The sequence below is a fragment of the Saccoglossus kowalevskii genome, chromosome 11 (assembly GCF_978046115.1).
Source record: "Saccoglossus kowalevskii chromosome 11, keSacKowa6.1, whole genome shotgun sequence".
Lineage (NCBI taxonomy): Eukaryota > Metazoa > Hemichordata > Enteropneusta > Harrimaniidae > Saccoglossus > Saccoglossus kowalevskii.
The window spans coordinates 16,040,622-16,062,355 of record NC_140651.1 but is presented as its reverse complement, the minus strand read 5'-3'; the positions used below and the strand labels follow the sequence as shown (position 1 = coordinate 16,062,355).

The following is a 21,734-nucleotide window of genomic DNA, read 5'->3' as shown; positions in this document are numbered from 1 at the left end:
ATACGGAATTATGTATGTAATATTTTCTTTGTCATAAATGCTGTCACAATTTGACCATGTTATTAAAATCATAATAATGATTTACTAGTAGTGGCAAGTTCGTCAGTATAATTCATGGGAGCGAGTTGGAATACACAAAACATTTACATAAATTATTGTGGGGTTAAAGGTAAGTATCGATTTATTTGTACGGCACACGATCTTTTTTTGCATGTTTTTATTTCTTTCACTGTATGGCTACTGTGACACTGTTGCAATGTGTCCGACTTTAAAGTGTGGTGGTCGTCGCGCAGCGCGTGTTCGAATTTTATGTAAATAAAAAATGTATTTTACACGCGTTGTATACGTCGCTATGAGTCCCATATCAAACAGGACGCGGCACGACGGCCACCACCCTTTAAAATAGCCGTTGAAGAAATTTGGCAATCGGAAAATTATCAGATATCTAAAAACCCTCGTAGATCCAAAGTATGCTCCGTGAAATATATACATAATAAACAAACAGAGATCCCTAAAATCAATTCCAATATTATTTAATATACCACATGTAAAGAATTAACATATGTAACTACTTTTATTGAAATCCCTGAAATAATTTTCATTATAATACATCTCGCCTGGAACGAGGTGAAATTATTTTGACCATATAACAGCGAATATAGATCAGAAATCAATTCGCATATTCAAACCAAAGAACAATAAAATTACAATTGTTTACACAGAACCTCATATTGGCCGTCCCACCAAAAATATGTGAGCCACACAGTAAGTTGCCTTTTAAAAACAAGTCATTGGACTATTGTGATGCTGCATAATACATCAGACAGCTGTCAATAGTCTTCATTTGAATACCGAACAGTAATAGCGTCACCTGCGTCAAAAACAAAACAGAAATAAAGAACGTATATCATCTATAGAGGGTTTAAATCACAGTCGGAATGTCCTATTTATTTGAGAAAAGTATGATTTGTTTACCCAGTGGATGAGCATATGGGCTTGCATGTTGACTCCTGCATACTTATAAGACGACTTTAAAATGAAACGTCTTTTGAAGAATGGAATAGATTCCAGGTGTGTTCACGTGATCGGGCCAAGTCTTGGTCTACTCGTTTACTTTTGCATGGGATTTTGCTGGCTCGATTCGATTGGCTGCGGTAACATGTTGTCATATGAACGAAATAAAAATTCAGAAAATTTACGAAGCCGTTTCAGCATACCTCCATCAAAAAAAAAATATGTGTGTTTACTACTCATTCAGTCAGTCGCAAATGCATTTCTGTGTGAAAGAAAACACGTATTCAACCTCATAAAGTTACTTTTTGGTATATTGACGATTATACTTATATTGTTTTGCTTAAACCATATGTCCATGTAGCAAGAAGCATTTCAACATAATTAGTTGAAAAAGAAAACCACCATTCAGTAAACATATCGACAATTTGGTGGACAAAACAGTTTCCCATACACCGTTCATAATACTTTTTAGTAAATTAAATATTCGATTGAATGAATTAATATGACTTGCCATTTAAAGTGAAAAGCTATTCTTGCCTCCATCCGTAATACTATTGGCATTCGGGAAGTAATTATTTGTTTTTAATTACTTACTTACTTTAATTAATTACTAACATGCATATTAACATCATTGTAATCACTGTACATTAAGTTTTTTAAATGCCGAAAGTAACTATTGTAATTGTATACGTTTCCGGCAAAATATGGTTCTTTGAAAACAAAAATCTACATAAAACCGATATACTGGTCAATTGAAACATCGTCACAAATGAGCATTATATTACATATATCGAGCCCTGCATTGCTATTATAAGGCCACTAGTCAAATAAATAAGCTGTGGTTCGGAGCGTGATCACAAGCCGTAGCAGGTATATTATTTATGTTCATTTTGTCGTGTTTTCACTTCATTTTTATCATCAGTTTTCACAGTTTATAATAAACGCGTCTCTTTTATTGACAATCTTGAATTAATCGTAGTATTGCGAATATTCTACGACATAGTATTAAAAGGAAACGTGAACACATTATATTGTTGTGTATTTTGTTCACAGCTATGGAGTTGTTTCGACTGACGTGGTCATTATGGCTGTGCTTGTGTGTCACCTTTGGTAAGTTGATCAAATATGTATGTTAGATAATTATTTCTGTTATATATTACCGTCAAACTCTTTTAATTTACCTCCATGAAAGAGGTTGGTTTTAGTGCTGCCTACTCTTTTTTTCTTGCCGTCTATCCCGCAAAGATCATGCGATTTTATCTGGGGTGGGGCGATAAAAAAAATGACACCAGTGTGACTGGTACACGAAAGTCTTTGCCGCGAAATAGTATCATATTTCCGCGTTATTTCCAAATTTATTACAACACCAAATAGCTGACTCACTGACCACTCCATATCTACAAAGCTCAAGCGCGTAGCGGATTTGAGGTTGCATTTGATGGGAAAAATGCTACAAAGTACTGACCGACCAGCCATTAAGTGGTAAACCTGCAGCCAATACACGTTTTAGAATTGTACAGTGCTGGAGTGTCAATTTCCCCCAAAAGAATCTGCACTAAGACAGCTTCGATCCTTCTTCATATTGCGTTTTTTTCTGGTATTTTTTATCTTACACGACAGAGGTGTTAATTTATAAAAACAAATCAAGGTTAAGTTTCGACTGAATAGTAACGGAATGAAATTTGTTCGACGTATATTGCTGTTCCGTAACACCGATATATCGTATACATATATCAATATCAACGTCTTGTCATAATTGTTATCAAATAATAAGTACAATTTCCCAATCAGTTACATGTTTTGAGAAGGATGACTGTGACGTATGGATGGCTGGCACCTGCTTTCTCATTTCTGACGATGAACGTGGATGGGAAGATGCTCGTGAGAACTGCGCTGTAATTGGCGGTGATCTTGCCGTATTGGAGAAGAGTAACGTAATAAAATCCGTCGATGTTCTTTCAAGAAGGTAAGACAATGATTCACAGTTTAGCATACATTTTGTTTTTTTCTTTTGTTGTGATTTTTTGCAATGGTCATTCGAACCCAACATTATCTACAAAGCACACATATATACAGTGTTGGACTAAACCTTGTACGGCAACAATTAATTCGTTTTGAAAGCAAGTTGATATCTATGTTATATACCGTTCGTCTTGAGAAGCTACACATATAGTTTGTTCATGTTTTACATTACCAGGCATCACTCGAATACTACTAGATTACGGATTCGCGCTTATTAACATGTGTGCGGGGAATATCACACACATTATTGAATTTACAAAACATAACCAAGCAAACATGTTGTTGTTGCTGTTGTTGTTTGTGGAAGCTCTGCATTGGGTGCCATTCTCTGGGGCGATAACGCGCGCCACTGTACCATGACTCTGTGCCAGCTGTTGTGAAACGTCGGTCGAATTCAACTATGAGGAAATCCTGAACAATCAAATATATATATATATATATATATGTTGCTCATATATGGTTAATCTTGTTATACTGTTTAGAAGAGTTACAATAACGAGCGTAAAGTACATTTTATCAGAGATTTTGACCGTTATTTTCAGCGCTTGTGGTTGCCAGGTGTTAGAAATGCCCGGATATTCGCCCTCCGGAATACTCGTGTTTACGTTTATTGCGTTGCGAGATCTGAATTTTGTTTTTAATAACATAATCACATTGATTAGTTTAAACACCAAACTGCAGCTATATAGAATGTTAGGTAATCTCCTCATATGCTGTATATTTAATTCTAGTGTAGATCGCATAGTTTCGTGTTACTTATAAAATATATATACACGTAGTTGAATTAATACATATATGGGCAATGAAAGTTTGATAAAATTGTTTTATAAAACTTGTTCTATTTGGGAGGAAACTGAAATAATCAGTTGTAGCATATGGAGACCAACACTTCCATTGAATGTCAACTGCAGTCACTCTAAATTATTGAAATTCGAGTCTTGTTTTTCTGACGTGAATTACCATAGTTTTTAAGCTTAAAATAAACAATGGTAGCACCGCTGTCCCTCCTACAACGACAACGATGAACAATTAATATTGTTGACCACAGCACCGATGTTATGCCTTTAAAACCCTACCTACCTATTTGATACATTTCCTTAAAGATGTTGCATAATTAATTGGCGAATGTTTATCAACACTAGATTATACTTCATTAAATGCGTAGCTATATCAAATTATACTTTGAACCTCTCAGACGCTATCATTAAATAGACCATAGGTACCACCTTCCAATCACATGACCACATGCAAATAGTTAGTAAAAATATTACTTCCTGAACCAATTACTGCATTTTAATTTCTATTCTCCGTAGTTAATTTTTTTGACCATAAGGTGCCGTATGTTTTTTCACATTGATTCAATAGAGTACAAAATTGAAAACTGAAACATTATTGAGTTAAACGCTGCAATGTAAATAGAACAATACTTCTGAATATTATATACAACTATTTTATTGAATTTCCAAAATTCCTTCACTCCGAATTTTTGTCGTGAGCGACAACACTTTTAAACAAAGTGTAATTTGTTCGTTTCTCATTTCTCGATAATAACAAACATTCATATTTATTTGAACACTTACTCAATGGACGCGAATATGCATATGACGTCACGCGTCACGTGACACTGTATTTTACGAATGACATGAAATAATATATTGATCAAATATATTCTTGCGACATTGCTATGGTCGCTACTCTTAACTTACTTCTGAAGTTCAATACTGCCAATTTATTTAACGGTTATATAAATATTTCATTGACAACACTTCAAAATATTATCATCAACTCTCGCTCATATCACGTATTGGGGAAAGCGGGAAAACTCCAAAAGTTCAGATACGCCCATATTTCAAGACAGTATAATCTCGAAACGTGATGGGCGTTAGGTACGTGGTCACACCGATAAAGTCACAATATGGTATGTAATATTGGGGGAAGGGGTAAATACAAATCACGCACTTATATTACATGGTATGTGAATCACTGGTGAATGGAATGTATTTTTTTTAATTTATTCCTGCTAGGCGACAGTACCAAAATGTTTATTCCTTGACTAAAACTTATATTGCAAGTACAATTAAAAGTATATATAGTAAATGTTGTCATAGCAACTATATTCAATCTTTAGCACTACATTATAGTACTAGTGCTTTGTGCCAAATCGCTGCCAAATACCGTTGCAAATATTCTATAATTGTTTCAACCAGACCTGAAAGAACGCAGACGTATACTGTACGATTTCCTCGAAAGTTACATTCATAAGTGAATGTATATCAGCCAATTGAGAACTCTATTGAGTACTTAGCCGACACTCCCAAGGTGCGAGACGACAGTGTTATGGTGTTCAATCCGAGGGTGCATTTGAAATCGTAATCAAAAACGCTGTGCGATATGTGTTTTCTGTGTGAATGTATTAGAGAATCTAATAGCAGGATGTCATTACTGTTTTTATAGAAGCCATTAGTTACATATGATGATACAAAAATATGCAATTACAACACAGCCATTTTAAAAATAAGTCACAATTTTGAACATGAATTCACAATGAGAGAACCAATTTAATAAATTGACTTTACCATAATTTAACACAATAGTTGGTCAAAAGAAACCAAAAGTTAAAAACGTGTCTTACCTTTTGAAAAGCAGTTCTATGCAGCAATAACATTATAATTATAATAAATTTATTCATAATACTGTAGGCCTCCGGCCTCAAGGTATACTCATTGTAATTACATAACATGTTACAGAGGATAATGTCATTTTACAGTGACTGAAAAAGAACAAGAAAATAAGAAAAGAACATGAACTGTCAGACCAAAATAATTGTATTACGTTTTTTGTGGCGAGAAAAATAAATTTAGAAATGTTACGCAAGATTACCGCATTTTGTAATTGTAATAGTGATATACATTTTTCGGGTAAGGGAAGTGTATAATAATAACTTGGGATGTATTTAGATCTCAACTCTTGGTAAAACGATAGATAATGCAAGCAATAACATGGCTTCACCGAGAATCCTCTTTCTAAGGTCAACAGTAAGGCCTCGACCAACTCTGTGGGCTTCTGTCTTATGAAAAAGGTTCAACAATTGTTCATAGAGTTGATCTTTTCGAGTTAGTTTTAACTAAAAGCGCAATGTGATATAACTCATAACGCCACGAGCTATATCGCATAAAATTGTACAATTTCGAGAAAAGTAATTTGTTTGTGTGTTTCTCTCTAGAGTATAACGTCGTTAAGTAATTTACATAAAACGGTCGATTACCTGATTACACATTATTATAATTTGTGTATTTCAGAGGAGAGACATTGTGGATTGGCTTACACGAGTTGGCAATTGAAGGCAGCCCTCATTGGATTGACCCAACCATTCGATATCGACGAAACAAAAAGTATCCTTGGTCGGATAGTGATGGAAATACAATTGATAAAGACTGTGTAGTAGCAGTTCCCACTGCAGATAACGCTTTTAAATGGGAATACATACAGTGTAATCAGACAAATAAGTACCTATGCGAAGTTATTGGTTCAGGTAAGCTTAGTATCATTGACTAGATAGATTTTTATTTGAAAAAAACTATCTATTTGCAATATTATAGTCATATCTACTGAGGATGTGTTATTTCTATTGATAATATTCAAGTGTTTTTCCCGCTTAGATTATAGGCGTTATGTATTTTATTTCATAATGCCGCGTATTCAAAATCCTTTCAGTATAGCTTATCGGTATTAATATTTCACTGCTTTGTTTTACTCCACTATGCCTTTATACTAATTTAGGATATAATGAAATTGTAAACAAGTATTTTGTGTAACATGAACTGTGTTGAGACAAGTCATTTTTTCTGTATAAATAATTGAATGTTAACAACGATCGCTCTTTTCATGTTTTGTCAGATGATTCATATGCAATGGAAAAGATCAAGGAGGAGAGAGTTACAGCCGACGCTAAGCGATTGGCCGAAATGAAAACAACATTCCAGGTTATCGAAGAAATAAACGAGGGCTCTGCAGGTTAGTGCACAATACTCTAACTACTATCGTGATACAACAGTAATAACTTTCATAAACACTGAAAACTTTATAATAGTTGGTTGCTACGAAAACAGAAGATGTTAATGTAGACTTGATTTGCAATTTATGTCTCGCGCGTACAGTAGTTTCCGTTCAAGTTTATTACACCGTCCTCAGCGGTAATTATTAGATATTGCGTGACACAGACTGGAGGAACTTGGCAGCCGTGGGTCGGACCAGTATTTAGTTAGTTATCTTTTGTCAAACAATTGCTGATGTTACAAACGCTGTTTCCTACATAAGTAACGTTCAATGTCTCGACTTTTCAGAACTTTCTTGCATTCAAAGCAAAAACACGTAGAATTATCAGAGGCGGCGGCATGCCATTTTGCATGTAGGGCGCGATCTGCTAACCAACCTTACGTCGAAGCGCGACCTTACTATAGGGTTCGGGGCATGCTCCGCTTGAAAAAATTGCTGAAACAGCTTGATTTTGGAGGGGCAATGAGAGGGCGACTCCCCCGCCCCTGTACTGTCGCCACTGCTAATATATCGATAGCCCAATGAAAGTATAGTTTTGCAGTCTGAAAACAATCGGTGTCATAGTGTTCCTAGAAAAAGCCGACTTGGCAATTGTTTTCAAGACAATAATCAAATGTTGCTTGGTGTAAAAAATAATATTTGTTGTGTTAGGAGTGGCCGGCTTGCTAGACGGTGTAGATAAAAGCATGAAGAAATGATGTGTTAGTCGTCGAGCCAGAAAGCTCTGACACAACTGAACAGTTGTATTAGGATAACACAAAGCGCTCCCCATCATCAGATACAACCACATTCACTGCGGGGTTAAAATCGGGGAATTGTGTATTACTTCTAAATCAAAGAAATCACAACAGTAATGACTTTCGGATCAATGCGATAACAAACCACATTGCATAACTAAAATAGACGTGAGTTCGTGTGTATACTTATTTGACATGTACTTATGAGGCGGCGGCACGAAGTTTTGCATGGGGAGAGATTTGCTCATCAACCAAAATTTTCAAATCTAGACACTCTGAAACTCTATTTCCTGCATTTTGAAGGTCAAATTTTACTGTCATAAAGGGTTTCAGCTTGATTTTGGAGAAACGACGCGCCTTAAACATTGTTTTCGACCCCATTTCCTTACTTTCCCCTCCCCGTGCCGCGGCCACTGACTCGTTATTTATCTTCTCGTCTCGGAATGGTTGACGGAAACATTACCATGACCAAGTTTTCCCAAGTCTTTCGCCGTAAGCGGCTCACCAGGCGCCCGATCTAAAGTTACAGCAAGGCAGTAGCAAGTGACGGGAACCAAATCTGTATGTTATGGTGTTGTTAAACAAAATCCGGACAAAATGTATTGTCACCAAACTAATTTTCACACAAAACAATTATACAATATATTATATTTAAAATGTTGTGTTATTTTCCATCAGTTACTGTGGTAAATAGAATTTGCTGTTTCTCTAGTTTGATTACATATGATGAAATGTAGTATAAAATTAGTAATTAAGAATGTTACAAATTTCTTGAGCCTTCAAAAGATATTTTATCATTACACTCGTAGGAAAATCGTTCAAATAATTAAATGATTTTACTTGATTTTAAACAAAAAATTAGATAAATTTTATTTGCCAGTCACGCGTTTATAATAATGTTGAATTCTTTTTTTTTTATTTTAGGAGAAGAAGAATTGTTTGAAGGAGATATCTTATTGAACAAAGAACAACAGCAAAGACGTGACCTTGGACTGCCAATAATGCCAGAGTAACTAAACCATTACTTCATATTATGGGACTCCCTTTATAATGTATCGATAATAACGTATTAGTGGGTGCTTTTAAGTATAAAATATCCGATGATGTTTCAAAACTGACAAAGCCTCGGCACCTCGCAATAATCTTTTATTAACGTTTTTGTTATTTTTCAGTAAACGAGGAGCAACTATATATGAATCTGCATACTGGCCTAATAACACGTTGTACTACTTTTTTGACGATGTTGACCCCTTAAGTAAGTGATTTGTCAACCTAGAACTATAAGAGTATGCTTTGTCTATGGTGCATGCTTTTGAGGTTTATGCAATGTTTATGCATATTTGCACATTTCATGGATGAATAAATTCAAGATAGAAGTCCAACCTTAAAGCGGGAGGGTCGTCACCTGCGCACGTGCGGGGATTGAGTCCCAAGCGACGATAACAACACACGCTAAGAACGCAAAGGCTCATGGGTACACGCTTGTTTGTAAACAATGACACGCTATGGCCATCTGACGCTTGCGCAGGTGACGACTCCCCCGCTTTAAAATAAGTGCATTAAACAAATATAACCGCATGTGGGAAGCTTTTAATATGTCATCGGTTTGTAAATCATTTTACATTAATATAATTTATTCTTAAACATCATAGGCGATGCTGATAAAACCGTTGTACGAGGCGCTCTGACGTCGCTAGAGAAGTTCACATGCGTGCGTTTTATTGAGAGTAACGACGTTGAAGACTACGTTAATGTCATCAAAGGAGATAGGTTAGTAATCTTATCAAAGCTTGTATGTTTTCATATTCTTTTGAGAAGTGTTTATTTCTTGGATATGTATTCATTATATATATATATATATATATAAATGTTTCAGTTAAACTCTCCGTATTGTTCATATTTTATGCAACTGTGTCGCAGCGTCTTGTATTATTCATATTACTCAACCCAACCGTGAGTCGTTGTGAAAAGCGTACGGAGTCTCTTCAATTTAAATTTAGGTTATGTGTCGAAATATATAAAAAATATAATAAAAATAATTTTGCATTAATGGTTTGTACATATAATGAGCAATAGTTTGCATCAATGGTAGATAATAATAATAATAATAATAATAATAATAATAATAGTGTATGCAAGGGAGTTTGGCACTATTCAGTGTGAATACACGTGTCAATATGACTTACGACGTCACAATGTCTTATATATTTTTAGTTGTAAATCTTGGGTCGGTAGACAGACTGGAATTCAAACACTGTATCTGGGACAAGGCTGCGTGTACACCGGAATTATCCAACATGAGTTCTTACATGCTCTGGGATTTTGGCACGAGCAGTCCAGATATGATCGCGATAATTACGTCGAAATAAATTGGGATAATATTATAGAAGGTAAGTTGGACAGGCAACTAATAAATATATAAATAACGAACACACGCAATTATGTCAATGGATTAATCCGTTAATTACAACACTACGAGGAATTCTTATACGCTTTCTCAAATTTCAGGGAAAGAGGGCAATTTCGAGAAAAAATTAGAAGAACACACAACCCACCAGGGCTTCGGTTATGACTACGGCTCAGTGATGCATTATGGCTTTTATTCTTTTGCCATTGATAACACTATTCCAACAATAATAGCGTTGCGGGAAACAGATGAGACTGTTGGACAGAGGGAATTTGCCAGCGATCTCGACATTGATGAATTGAACAGATTGTACGAATGTGACTGTGAGTATTTTCATGTAAATTTGATATATGTGGTTATATTTGTTATTCGTTAATATAAAAACGTTCCAGCTGTATTTTATTAATTCTAATATTGTACTGTGTTACTACAATATAATACATTATAGAAAAATACAGTACAATATGGTATAAAAACATATAAACTGTTACAAATTATCATTCCAATAACAGTGGCTTTTATCAATACCAGATCCCGTTGATGGACTGTGGTCACCATGGAGTCCTTGGACTCACTGTACCTCCTCTTGCGGTGGTGGTATACAGACTAGAACCAGAGCTTGTGATTCACCGCCTCCGTCAATCGAACCAGTCGGGCAACCTTGCGAACCTACTGGCGATGTTCAGCAACGTGTTTGCATGATGTTTGAATGTCCCCTCGATATAGGCGAGTATTTCGTATATATCTATGTTGTAACTAATTGTTTGAGTCACAGTCTGTCGCAGTCGTGGTGTCCGCGTGTTAAATGTGTAGCAATAACATCATTGTATTTACAATTATATATGCTCATTATTTCAGACTATGTATACAAAGGGTGTTGGTTTGATATAAACTTGCCCCAATTACTGGAGTCATTAGAAAACACTGGAAATGTTTATCTTGACGGTCACTACTCGATGAGGACTGAACCAGTCAGAGTAAGTGGAAGATGTTGTGTATTAACACTAACTACATGTTTTCACGTGTCAGTGTAACAATCAGCTAAAAAACGAATTTTTCCAATGTCTCGAAATCTTCTAATCCGCAAACGTAAGCCTAGGAATTGCATAACACGCGTTTTCACTATATCCCATTCAGAAATGCGCTTTCGCTGCCGTTTCACTGGGATATCCGTATTTCGCCATGCGGTTTGGTGGTGAGTGCTTGGTAGCAACGAGTGAGTCGTCGTATCAGGAAGAAGGTCCATCTGACAAATGCGTCGAGGGTCTTGGTACATCAGATTCATACGACGTCTACGAAGTATATGGTCAGTGATATAAATGTAAACATAATCGAAGAACGTTGAGTGACATATCCTTTTTAAAAATAACACTTTCGTCTGAAATTGAGTACATTACATATATTTTTTTTTCAATTCTGTTATAGACCCGTGCCCGCTCAACTGCGGTTCAACTGACAACTGTGTGATGAATGGTTTTGTTGACGGATTAGGATACAGGTGTTTAGGTAGAGTACTACTGTTTTGTTTTTTATTACACAAACTGATGCATATTCATTAATTGCATCTTCATATTAGTTTCAGCTAACGTTGTTATAAATGTTGTTCATGTAATGTTATACACAAAATATACCTTGATTTGTTTGATTATATACAGCATCCAAAACGCGTCTCGTATATACAGGTCGTGTATATATTTGCATCGATGATGTCGGTGAATCTGGCTAATGTTGATTTTTTCTCCAAACAGCACAATCATTTTTTTCAAGCATTTATCTCCTTCAAACGCATGGCCACTCGTTACACTGTGAATGATATATTAAGAAATGGCGGCGAGTGAAATTTCGATAGCGCAAACTAAAAACGGGTCCAGCAACTTGAATGTTTTAACTCGTTTTATAGATTCATTTCATGTTTTTGTACTTTTTCGTGTCGGATACAATTATTCAATGGAATTATAAACTAAGAATTTACTAGCGTCATTGATAATATTTAACCTTGGTACGCATTATGACGATTCACGAGTAATTCCCAAAGGATCTCTCAGTAAACATCTATTGGTCAGATTTGGATGGGACCAAAACAATCAGATCATTTTTATTCATGAAACTTGCTATTGCGTCCATTATTGTGTCATTGCTAGTAAAAAATGCACAACTAGGTGACCTATTATTTTCAAATCATACAGGTGGCACATTCACCAGCATACTACACTTCCCATCGGTCAGTTATTAAATCCCTTCGCATCATCATTAATCAGTGACAGTTACCTTTTTTTTTAAACTGCCATCAGTACTTCGCTAAACGAGTTCATGCAATGTGTATAAACATTTTTTTGAAAACGTTTGTTATAAATTGCCCAACCGTCTCCGTTCTTAACTGACGTTTTTTGTAAGCTGTGCTGACAAGGATATAAATTATATTAGGGTATATATTTTCGAGTCATTTTTTGTATGCTTGTCCTGACATTTTCTATATGGGCTGCATAGCATGACAATATGTACTATAATGACTAATTACACACATGCCTCTCTAGGCATGAATTAATCGCCTACCTAAGTGTTGCTCACTTACCTCTGAGTCACACTGGACCCTAAACACCTACCACCGTAATATCCGCGAAGTGAGTGCTCCAAAACGACGATGCTTATTAATGCAATACATAATTTTGTTTTGTATAAATGAACTTGAAATTAACCAAAGAACCAAAGACTAAAGAAAAGAGGGACATGCAACTCAGTGTTTTCTGTGATGTAGCGTCTGTTGGAATCCGTTTAATGGAACCAATTCATTAGAAGTCACAATTTGTTCAAGTAGAATTTTATAACACAAATATGAAATCAGCAAATTTTATGAACTATACTAACAGAAAAGTTTAATTAAACGTTTATTAAAAGGGAAATTTGCCTGAAAAAGGGTCCTCCCACAAACAACGTAGACAAAATCGATTCCTGCCTCGGCCACTCCCACGCCATTCATTCACGACGTCAAATATCTGTTTTCATAGAGAATCCCCAACGTTGCACGGAACTTCCGTTACTTTGCTTTCAGTTGCATGTGCCTTGTTTTCTAGTGTCTCTGATATAACACAGTTGCATTGTATTTGTAGACATTTACTGGCTGTGACATGTTAATAAACGTAGATGGTTGCAATTTGTCGTTATTGCATAAAATCTTTTATTGTGAATAGGTAACGGCACATGGGGAGAATGGTCAGATTGGTATGGATGTATACCGATAGAAAACAACTGTACAGATGGATACAGGTTGGGTGCAAACTACAGGAGTAGGATTTGTACTGGGGGACCTTGCTACGGCAGCACAATCGACATGAACGACTGTCTTATTAACTGCAGTGGTGAGATGTTTTACAGAACTTAGTACTACCCACTTATTAACAAATTCTTTTTCACCCCAACAGCAAATAAACTTTATCCGACACGAAGCAGCGTTTCCAGTGAAAATAAAAATAAAATAATAAAAAAATATCACCATAACGCAATTTGTCCTTAAATCATTGATGGAATATGAAGGTCCGTCATATTTTCGTCTCATTGCATGGTATGTAATGTTATGATGACAAATACAAATACAGGGTGTAGTGAGGTTACATTAGTCAGTCCATGTTTATGTACACCATAGGATACAATGACTCAAAAAAAGCATAATAGGTTTGGTTAATTATAGCAAGTCAAGTTAGTTTACTGTTGAAAAGTTTTGTTTAGCTAACACAGGTTATACACAGTGTTTGCTTGCCATTGTTTATATTCGCAGACAGACCACCATAGACAAACTTGACTTGTAAAAGGATCTGTTCATGTCTGTTGAAATGCACGTATAACATACATGTACCAAGTATTATGAATCGTGAGGTAAATACTAAATACTGTAAAAAATCATTTATTTAAAAAAAACGGTTTAGTAATAATATATGTTACTTTCTAATTTCAGATGTATGTGATGTAGACACCTATAAGCTTCGTAATTACACAGTAAGATATGACGACGAATGCAACGGGTGGTAAGTTTGAGATATACTCAGTAGAAGACCAAACTACTTTCATTTCCATGAAATGCTCGATGACTCTTAATATGGAACTGTGTTTATTTTTAGTGTTTGCATGGAAGGATTTTTGTATTGTCCTGGCGCCTATTGTGGACTGAATGATGATTGTGACAAAAATGAATGTAGTAAGTATCCATCTAATTATCCTAATATTACTTCAATTCTACGAATAGTAATCATGTTGAAAGTTGCAGTGCATTATGGGAACAAATTTCTAAATGAATAAACTGGGGAATTATTATGATACTGCAAACTGACTAAATGATGTCATTTTTTTAATTATTTTCATATTATTAAGATTCATATCAATTCTATTTTTCTCCCCATTTCACCAATACATCTTTATAGAAATTATTTTTTTTTCTTTACGGATTCAGATGGTATTATGACATATGACGAGCATGACATATAATTTTCAATTCAGCTCGAAATCCCTAACTTTACTGATCAACAGCACCGCGATTCGTGCATGTGACTGATATGTCATTGATACTGCCTCAATTGTTAATTACAATTGTTTTACGACTCATCCACACAGAAACAACGTGTCCAATAGGATCGCCGCTTTACAATGACCATGGTGAAACCCTATTCTGCAATCTGCCAGATTATATATCTGACTTCTTCCCATATATGGTAATCACAGATTGCCCCGCTAGCTACAGCTGTCATCTTTTTAACGACACTGTTTTACAAGTAGAATGGGGCGTATGTTGTCCGAATGGTAGGTAGCATATACAAATGTTTTTCATAATTGATGTATAATAGTATTAGAATTACTAGTTTACAATTGTACTCTGGATGAATTCACAGTCATTCCCAAAAGATGTGTACTTTACCTTTCATTGTTATTAGACAACAGCAAATGGGGAGAATGGACTGATTGGTATGGATGTTTTCCTAGTTTTGACTGTGTCGATGGATATATGACTGGTTATAATTATAGGTCCCGGGAATGCCTTGAACCACCGTGCGATTACCCGCCGTTTGACTACAAAGAATGTAGTGTAGAATGCAGTGGTGAGTAACCTGGACGGCAATGTACGATCCAATTGATATACATGTTAATTCTAAGTCTACAAATATTGAAATATATAATACTGAGCTTCTTTGGAGTGCTGATTACGAATTTGTCGGTTGAGGGGCTCCAGATTCCAAGGATAACACAATTATAATTTTTTCATTTGGGACGCCGCCATTGTGAATTACTTGAGACACGAGAAACTTCGTATTGCATCCTCATTTTCGACGAAAATATTTGAATCTTCCAACCATTGGAAAAAGCCCAATTTGAAAAAAATGTGCGATACACTGTCGTAGTCTAAAATCTATACGATACATACATAACAGTCCTACCGCCGTGAAAATGATCGACTCTGGGCGAGCGGTGAAGTTACAAAACACGTAAATTTGAAATACGAGAAAAGCATAATTTATCGTGAAATAACTAATTTATTCATGTGTAATGTATTACATTTAAGTTATCAATATTCCGTGCGTCATATCTAAAAAAATTGTTTAAATTATTGTGAGCTTTGGTATATTCTGATTTACCTTGTATCATGCCAACAAACATCTCGGATATGTCAAAGCGTGTCATACAATTTGACTTCTCGCAATTATGAGCGCATTGCGGCATAACCTTAGTCAAAACATCTGTAGCGAGGATTTTTATTGGGTAACTCCACCTAAACTCTCTTCAAATCGCGGCTGTATATGTTTACTTATTCTTCAGCCAAACGCATCATATTCGCAAAAGAGTTGCCACCATTTTGTAGACATTTTATTACTGGCTTTACAATTCCTACTACCAATTACATAGAGCGTCACCAAATTTATACATTCAGACTAACTTTTAACAAATCCCAAAAGGAAACAATTTTGTTTACTTTGTATGTGTATTTTGCATGAATACAACAATAGTTCAGCTTTGTATGAATGATAATGAGATCACTTGCATAAAACATGACGCAAGCGACATACTACATCATGTAATTAACAGAAATAAAAAAAACATACCACTTTCTAGACAAACAATCATATAAAATGTACACATATCCACGCTGAATAGCGTCAAATTTATATCTAATAATACTTGTATCAATTTATAACTGGCGAATGAGCGATGAATGGTACTCACGTACTACATCAAATATTATCTTCGAGTGAAGGGTACACGACTTTAATTACCTATTGTAATTCTAATCATTGCTTGCTAAAATTATAAACCCAATTTATAAATCGTTGCAAAAAGTGACAAAAGAACTTAGATGACAGATACTAGACAGGATATTACTAACAATTCTTGGACAAATATTGCCAAAAGTTAGTTCTTCGTTTGCTTTTTTTTGTTTTTTTTTTAAAGTTAAACTTGTGGTTTACTTAGTACCAGCTTATCCAACGACGAGCGCAGTTGTATAACTGGTCCAGGAGTATATAGGTGCAGGAAATTCTGTCTCTATCATTGACATTATTTATCGAGAGGTCCCATGTGGCCCTGTTTGTGATGGGTACAAAGAAGAACCCACAATCACGGGTACTGGGTGGTGTCCTTCACGGACAGGATTGTTCGTGCTGAATAACATTCAACCTAGTAGCTTCCATTATCGGCCTAGTAGAACTCTTTTGGTCAGTCTTCACGCAGCATGGCCCGAATCTCTTCACAACTTGCAGGGAGAGACCATGACCACAACCTGCTCACACCTCGGTCGCCAAGGGAAGACTGCCTCTACATGTGCTCCCAATTCCACTGGGGTTTCTCCAGGAGGAGTGCAGGAGTGGGGACAAAGGTTATTTCTATCCTTTGTTCCAGTAGTCAGGTCAGTGACCTCATGTCTCCAATCTGGCAGTAATTCAGTCAAGTTAGTTTCCTATACAATTCGCCAATGATTCACAATGTTACAATGATTCAGCCAAGTCAGTGATACTGTTCGGTAGTAATTCTCACGTTTTTGCAAATACGCTGTTTTCAATAAACACGCGTTTATAACTACAATGTTCTGACAGGAGCATGCCTAGGTGGCATCGTGACGTCCTGACCGCAAAGTCACAAACATCTTCCTACATGGCTGTATTAAACACACTGTTTAGAGGCTGGACATATATAGATAAACAGAATAGACCAATTGTGATAAATTTTCTGACGAACCCTGTGACACACCCCATGCTGAGCTGTGAACATCACATGATCACACCTAAACACAGTCATGAAAATATAACATCATTTGTACTTGTCTATACCCGAAACCCCAACAATTCATGTAACATCTTCTAATATAAATTTTACTAAATTTTATTCATATAACCCATCTATTTATTACCTTTAGTCTGACACAGTTCTACTTAGATAGTCTGCTCCTACGTTATGACTCCCTTTAATGGCTATTATTCGATAAGAAAAGGATTGAAGGTAGAGGGCCCATCTCATCTCATTCGTGTATTGTGCGCTTTTCATATAAGTTAAAGGTTTGTGGTCGGTTTTTATCCAAAATTGAGACGCATGCAAATATTGATGAAATTTTCGCAGTCCCCAAATTAAGGCAAGGCATTCTTTCTCAATTACTGAATAGTGTGTTTCCGTCTTTGTCAGTTTAATATTGAAGTAACACAGCCCCCAATCCAACGTTTGATGCATCAGATCTTAGCACGAATGTTCTTTTAAAATCTGGCAATTTCAAAATTGGAGGGCGGCTAAGCGCACTTTTTAGCTGGGTGAAGGCCATTTGGTGATTCTGTTCCCAACTATTTTTTTTGGCATACCCTTGCGCAATAGCTCATACAATGGTGCAGCAATTGCGGTAAAGTTGGGGACGAACCGTTGATAGTATCCTGCAAGCCCAAGAAATACACGCACCTGGCTAACAGTTCTTGGCTGTGGTGTTGCCTGTAATGCTTTAATTTTTGTGGGTATAGTGCGTATTTCGCCATTCCCAACTATGTGTCCAACAAATTCGAACTGGGTGAAACCGATGTAACACTTTGACGGTTTAGCTGTTAAACCGGCCCTTTTTAAACTACTTAGTACTTCAGTAAATGTACTCAAGTGGTCATCCCATCGGCCATTATAAATTAGAATGTCATCCACCTAGTTGATGACATGCCCATGCAACCCCTCAAGGACAATTCTTATTGTCCTTGAAAATGTACTCGGACTATTCGTAAGCCCAAATGGTAAGACACAATATTGATACTGACCTACTGGTGTCAAGAATGCAGTCTTTGGTTTGGCATCCTCTGCCAGTGGAATCTGCCATAAACCTTTAGTAAGATCTATTTTTGTCAGGTACTTCCCCTCCGCAAGATGCGAAAACAGTTCCTCCGGGTTTAGCATCGGTTCTGCGTCAAACACAGTAATACGATTCAACCGTCGGAAGTCCGTACAGAAACGTATTTTACCAGCCCTTTTTTTAACAAGAACAATAGGCGCAGCATAATTATGGTGAAGCAGAGTAATTCCCATACGAGACATCTTTTGAACCTCTTCAATTATGGTGTTTTGTAATGCATAGGGGTTAGCATATGCCTTGCACATCACCGGGTTGTCGGTAGTAAGTTTGATCTCATGAATACCTACGTTTGACCTACCAGACATGTCAGTTAGGGTGCCAGAATATTTCTTTCAGCTCTTTAATCTTGCACTCTGGCAACTCCGGACCCAATTGCACATCATCGATTGTCTCTTGCCCTTTTAAGGGAACAAACTCAATGAGATATGGCGACCGAGTTCCAGGTCCATCCTCTCCCTCATCCTCACATGCAACAAATTTTAAATTCTATACGGTATACCAGTGCTATTGTAGAAATGGATAATGGTGATAACCATGTTCAATCAATGGTTATACATTTGTACTGAAGATATAAATTTCACGCATGAAAATCAGCCGTTATTGTACCCGCAAAAATGACAACAGTTTTCCCAACTCAATACAACTATTTTCTGCACTGGTCAATCGGTTCCACACATAATATGTTAGGCTCCCAGAAACCACGACCTCAGTCATGTAGATGAAACATGATGAGTATTGTGCTTTGTAACATATTTTTTTATACCTCACATTTGTAGATACATGTGACTTGGGTTCCTACCAAATGCGCAATTACACAGTGCGATATAACGACCATTGTGAGGCGTGGTGAGTTATCTCTGAATTTGTATGTGTTGTATATTACGACAAAGCTGTAAAATAAATCGTATATCTACACATCATGTATTATTTTTATTCATTACTTTTAGATTAATTATAATTCTTAAAATACGATTGATTTTAGTTTTTGTATCCATGGATATATGTTATGTTACTACGACTGGTGTGATACCTTACTAGCGGGAAATGATTTTTGCCAAGAAAAAGAATGCGGCAAGTATTTAATACTGACAGTGATATTATTATTATTTGTTATTCTGTAACATGGATCTTTATACTTATATATACCTAATAAACCCTATTCAGGACGAGTTACATATCATAATATTAACTTGACAATGCTGTTAATGAACACATTGCAAGAGATTCGTGTTTATTTTATTCAATTATTACTCATGTGTTGACATACTATATCATTATATATTTTCAGAACACACGTGTCCAGTAGGCTCCCCGCTTCACAATGAACATGGTGAAACTTTATTTTGTTATTTTGATGAACAATCAGCGCCAGAAGGATTCCCACTATTTGAGGTCATCGAATGTCCGCCTGGGTATAGCTGTCATTTTGTTAACGACACATTGTTCGACGTTGATTGGTCTGTTTGCTGTCCAGATACTAGTAAGTAACGTTGTCATTAACATTCAAATGCTACTGTGCCTAGAATGGCAATGAATAATTCGTTTTTTTTTTAGAAGTGTGTTTATGGTCATTAGGTACTTGTGCTCGACTGGGCCAGAGAGGATACGCTCAGAGTGTATCTAGATATTATGATCGGATATTTGTTATGGTTCTGTCATGTAGTCCCGAGCATGGAATGTCGATACTGTGGCGCCGCGACCATACAAGTATTTTCACCAAAATTTTGTTCAAGTCATCAGTGAATCAGAAAATAATCTATTCATCTTTAATCGCCAGGTATTCCCGGACAATGTGAAGGCAAATGTGGTTCCACTGGGGGTGAAAATGGTTGTTGGTGTGATTCAGCATGTGCAACAAATGGGGACTGTTGCTCTGACTATATTGATTTTTGTTCAGGTTCGTATCGGTAACAATTTGGAATAATGCCGATTAAAAAAAACCACACTTGTAAATGCGCATATCTGAATAATGTTCATATTATGCATTATAACGAATTGGTGTTTCTAATTTAGGCAGTGACTACTGTTACGCTTCCGGTGATCCCCATTATCGAACGTTCGATCATAAATACTACGACTTTCAAGGAGACTGTGAGTACGTCCTTACCACTGATGGGTGCTTCGGACAGCAAGGACAGTTTTCCGTCATAGTTAATAACTACAAGACGTATCCATCATCCACTGTTTCCATGACCAGGAATGCAACAGTCTATATATATGGCATGGTACGTGACGTTAGCGTCATAATAACGGAGATGTGAAACAATATTGGCTTTGAAATTCGCACAACAGTACGTTCTCGTGAGCAATATATCTGTGATTATTGCATTCGCACCGCTGTACATTCCCGTGATCAACATATCTTTGATTTATCTTTCAGGTTATTGAGTTGTTGCCTGGAAAGTTGGTGAAGATCGATGGTTCTCTAGTCAGCCCACCGGTTATTCCACCGCCATCTCCATTCGTAACTGTTAATTTAGTTGGATATTACGTAGTATGTATTTTGATGGTTCATATGCAATTCATAAAGTTTTATAATATATAAATTGTTGCACTGTTTTGCGTAAATTATATAGATCATATGCACATGTATTATAATGTTTTTTTTTATTTTACAGGTAATCCATACTGGATTTGGATTAAAGATATCCTGGGATGGATATTCATATATACGTGTTGACTTGTCAGATGTCCATCAAGGCAGAGTTTGCGGACTATGCGCTAATTTCAACAATAATATTACAGATGAATACATGATGGCGGACGAGTCGCTGGTATGTGACACAATACCAAATATTTAACATTTGATGGAAAATGGCATGCAATATCGTAGAATGTGTAATCAGATCGCTGTAACTGAATAACCTGCGTATGTCGAGCGTAGCGATTATTGTTGTGAAATAAATAAAACAAATCATGTGATATCATGTTGTCACTATTGACTTTTCAGAGTAAGCTTTTTTGGCATGTCAGATATATCAGCACATTTAATGATTGCATGGCAATTACCGTATTACCACCCCCTGATATTAAATACCACTTATATTAATTAGTATAATGTATACTGTCATTATACCAGCTTGGCGTTTCACACAAAGTTCCTTCCTCATTTAGTAAGAGTTAATCATGCCTTATTCAGAAGAAACAA

General features: G+C 36.1%; 1 protein-coding gene across 1 annotated transcript; it reads left to right on the top strand.

Moving 5' to 3' along the window:
* Positions 1-1,810: 1,810 nt before the first annotated feature.
* LOC144341593 (uncharacterized) lies at positions 1,811-21,387 on the top strand. Its single transcript, XM_085505224.1, has 26 exons — positions 1,811-1,884; positions 2,068-2,124; positions 2,806-2,980; positions 6,336-6,568; positions 6,934-7,050; positions 8,754-8,838; positions 9,002-9,084; positions 9,482-9,599; positions 10,044-10,219; positions 10,338-10,559; positions 10,768-10,962; positions 11,095-11,213; positions 11,374-11,542; positions 11,662-11,742; positions 13,425-13,592; positions 14,186-14,255; positions 14,349-14,425; positions 14,839-15,024; positions 15,156-15,320; positions 19,363-19,432; positions 19,569-19,657; positions 19,875-20,066; positions 20,364-20,483; positions 20,600-20,811; positions 20,967-21,080; positions 21,205-21,387. Exons 2-26 carry the CDS (start codon positions 2,070-2,072, stop codon positions 21,385-21,387), a joined length of 3,474 nt encoding a protein of 1,157 aa, XP_085361350.1. The 5' UTR covers positions 1,811-1,884; positions 2,068-2,069.
* Positions 21,388-21,734: the final 347 nt, after the last annotated feature.

What these genes read in the sequence shown, in the direction of transcription:
- LOC144341593 (XM_085505224.1), top strand. Translation starts at nt 2,070, where the DNA reads ATGGAGTTGTTTCGACTGACGTGGTCATTATGGCTGTGCTTGTGTGTC. An exon ending in TGACGATGTTGACCCCTTAA is followed by an intron (nt 9,085 to 9,481) that starts GTAAGTGATTTG and finishes TAAACATCATAG; the next exon opens with GCGATGCTGATAAAACCGTT. An exon ending in CGACGTCTACGAAGTATATG is followed by an intron (nt 11,543 to 11,661) that starts GTCAGTGATATA and finishes ATTCTGTTATAG; the next exon opens with ACCCGTGCCCGCTCAACTGC.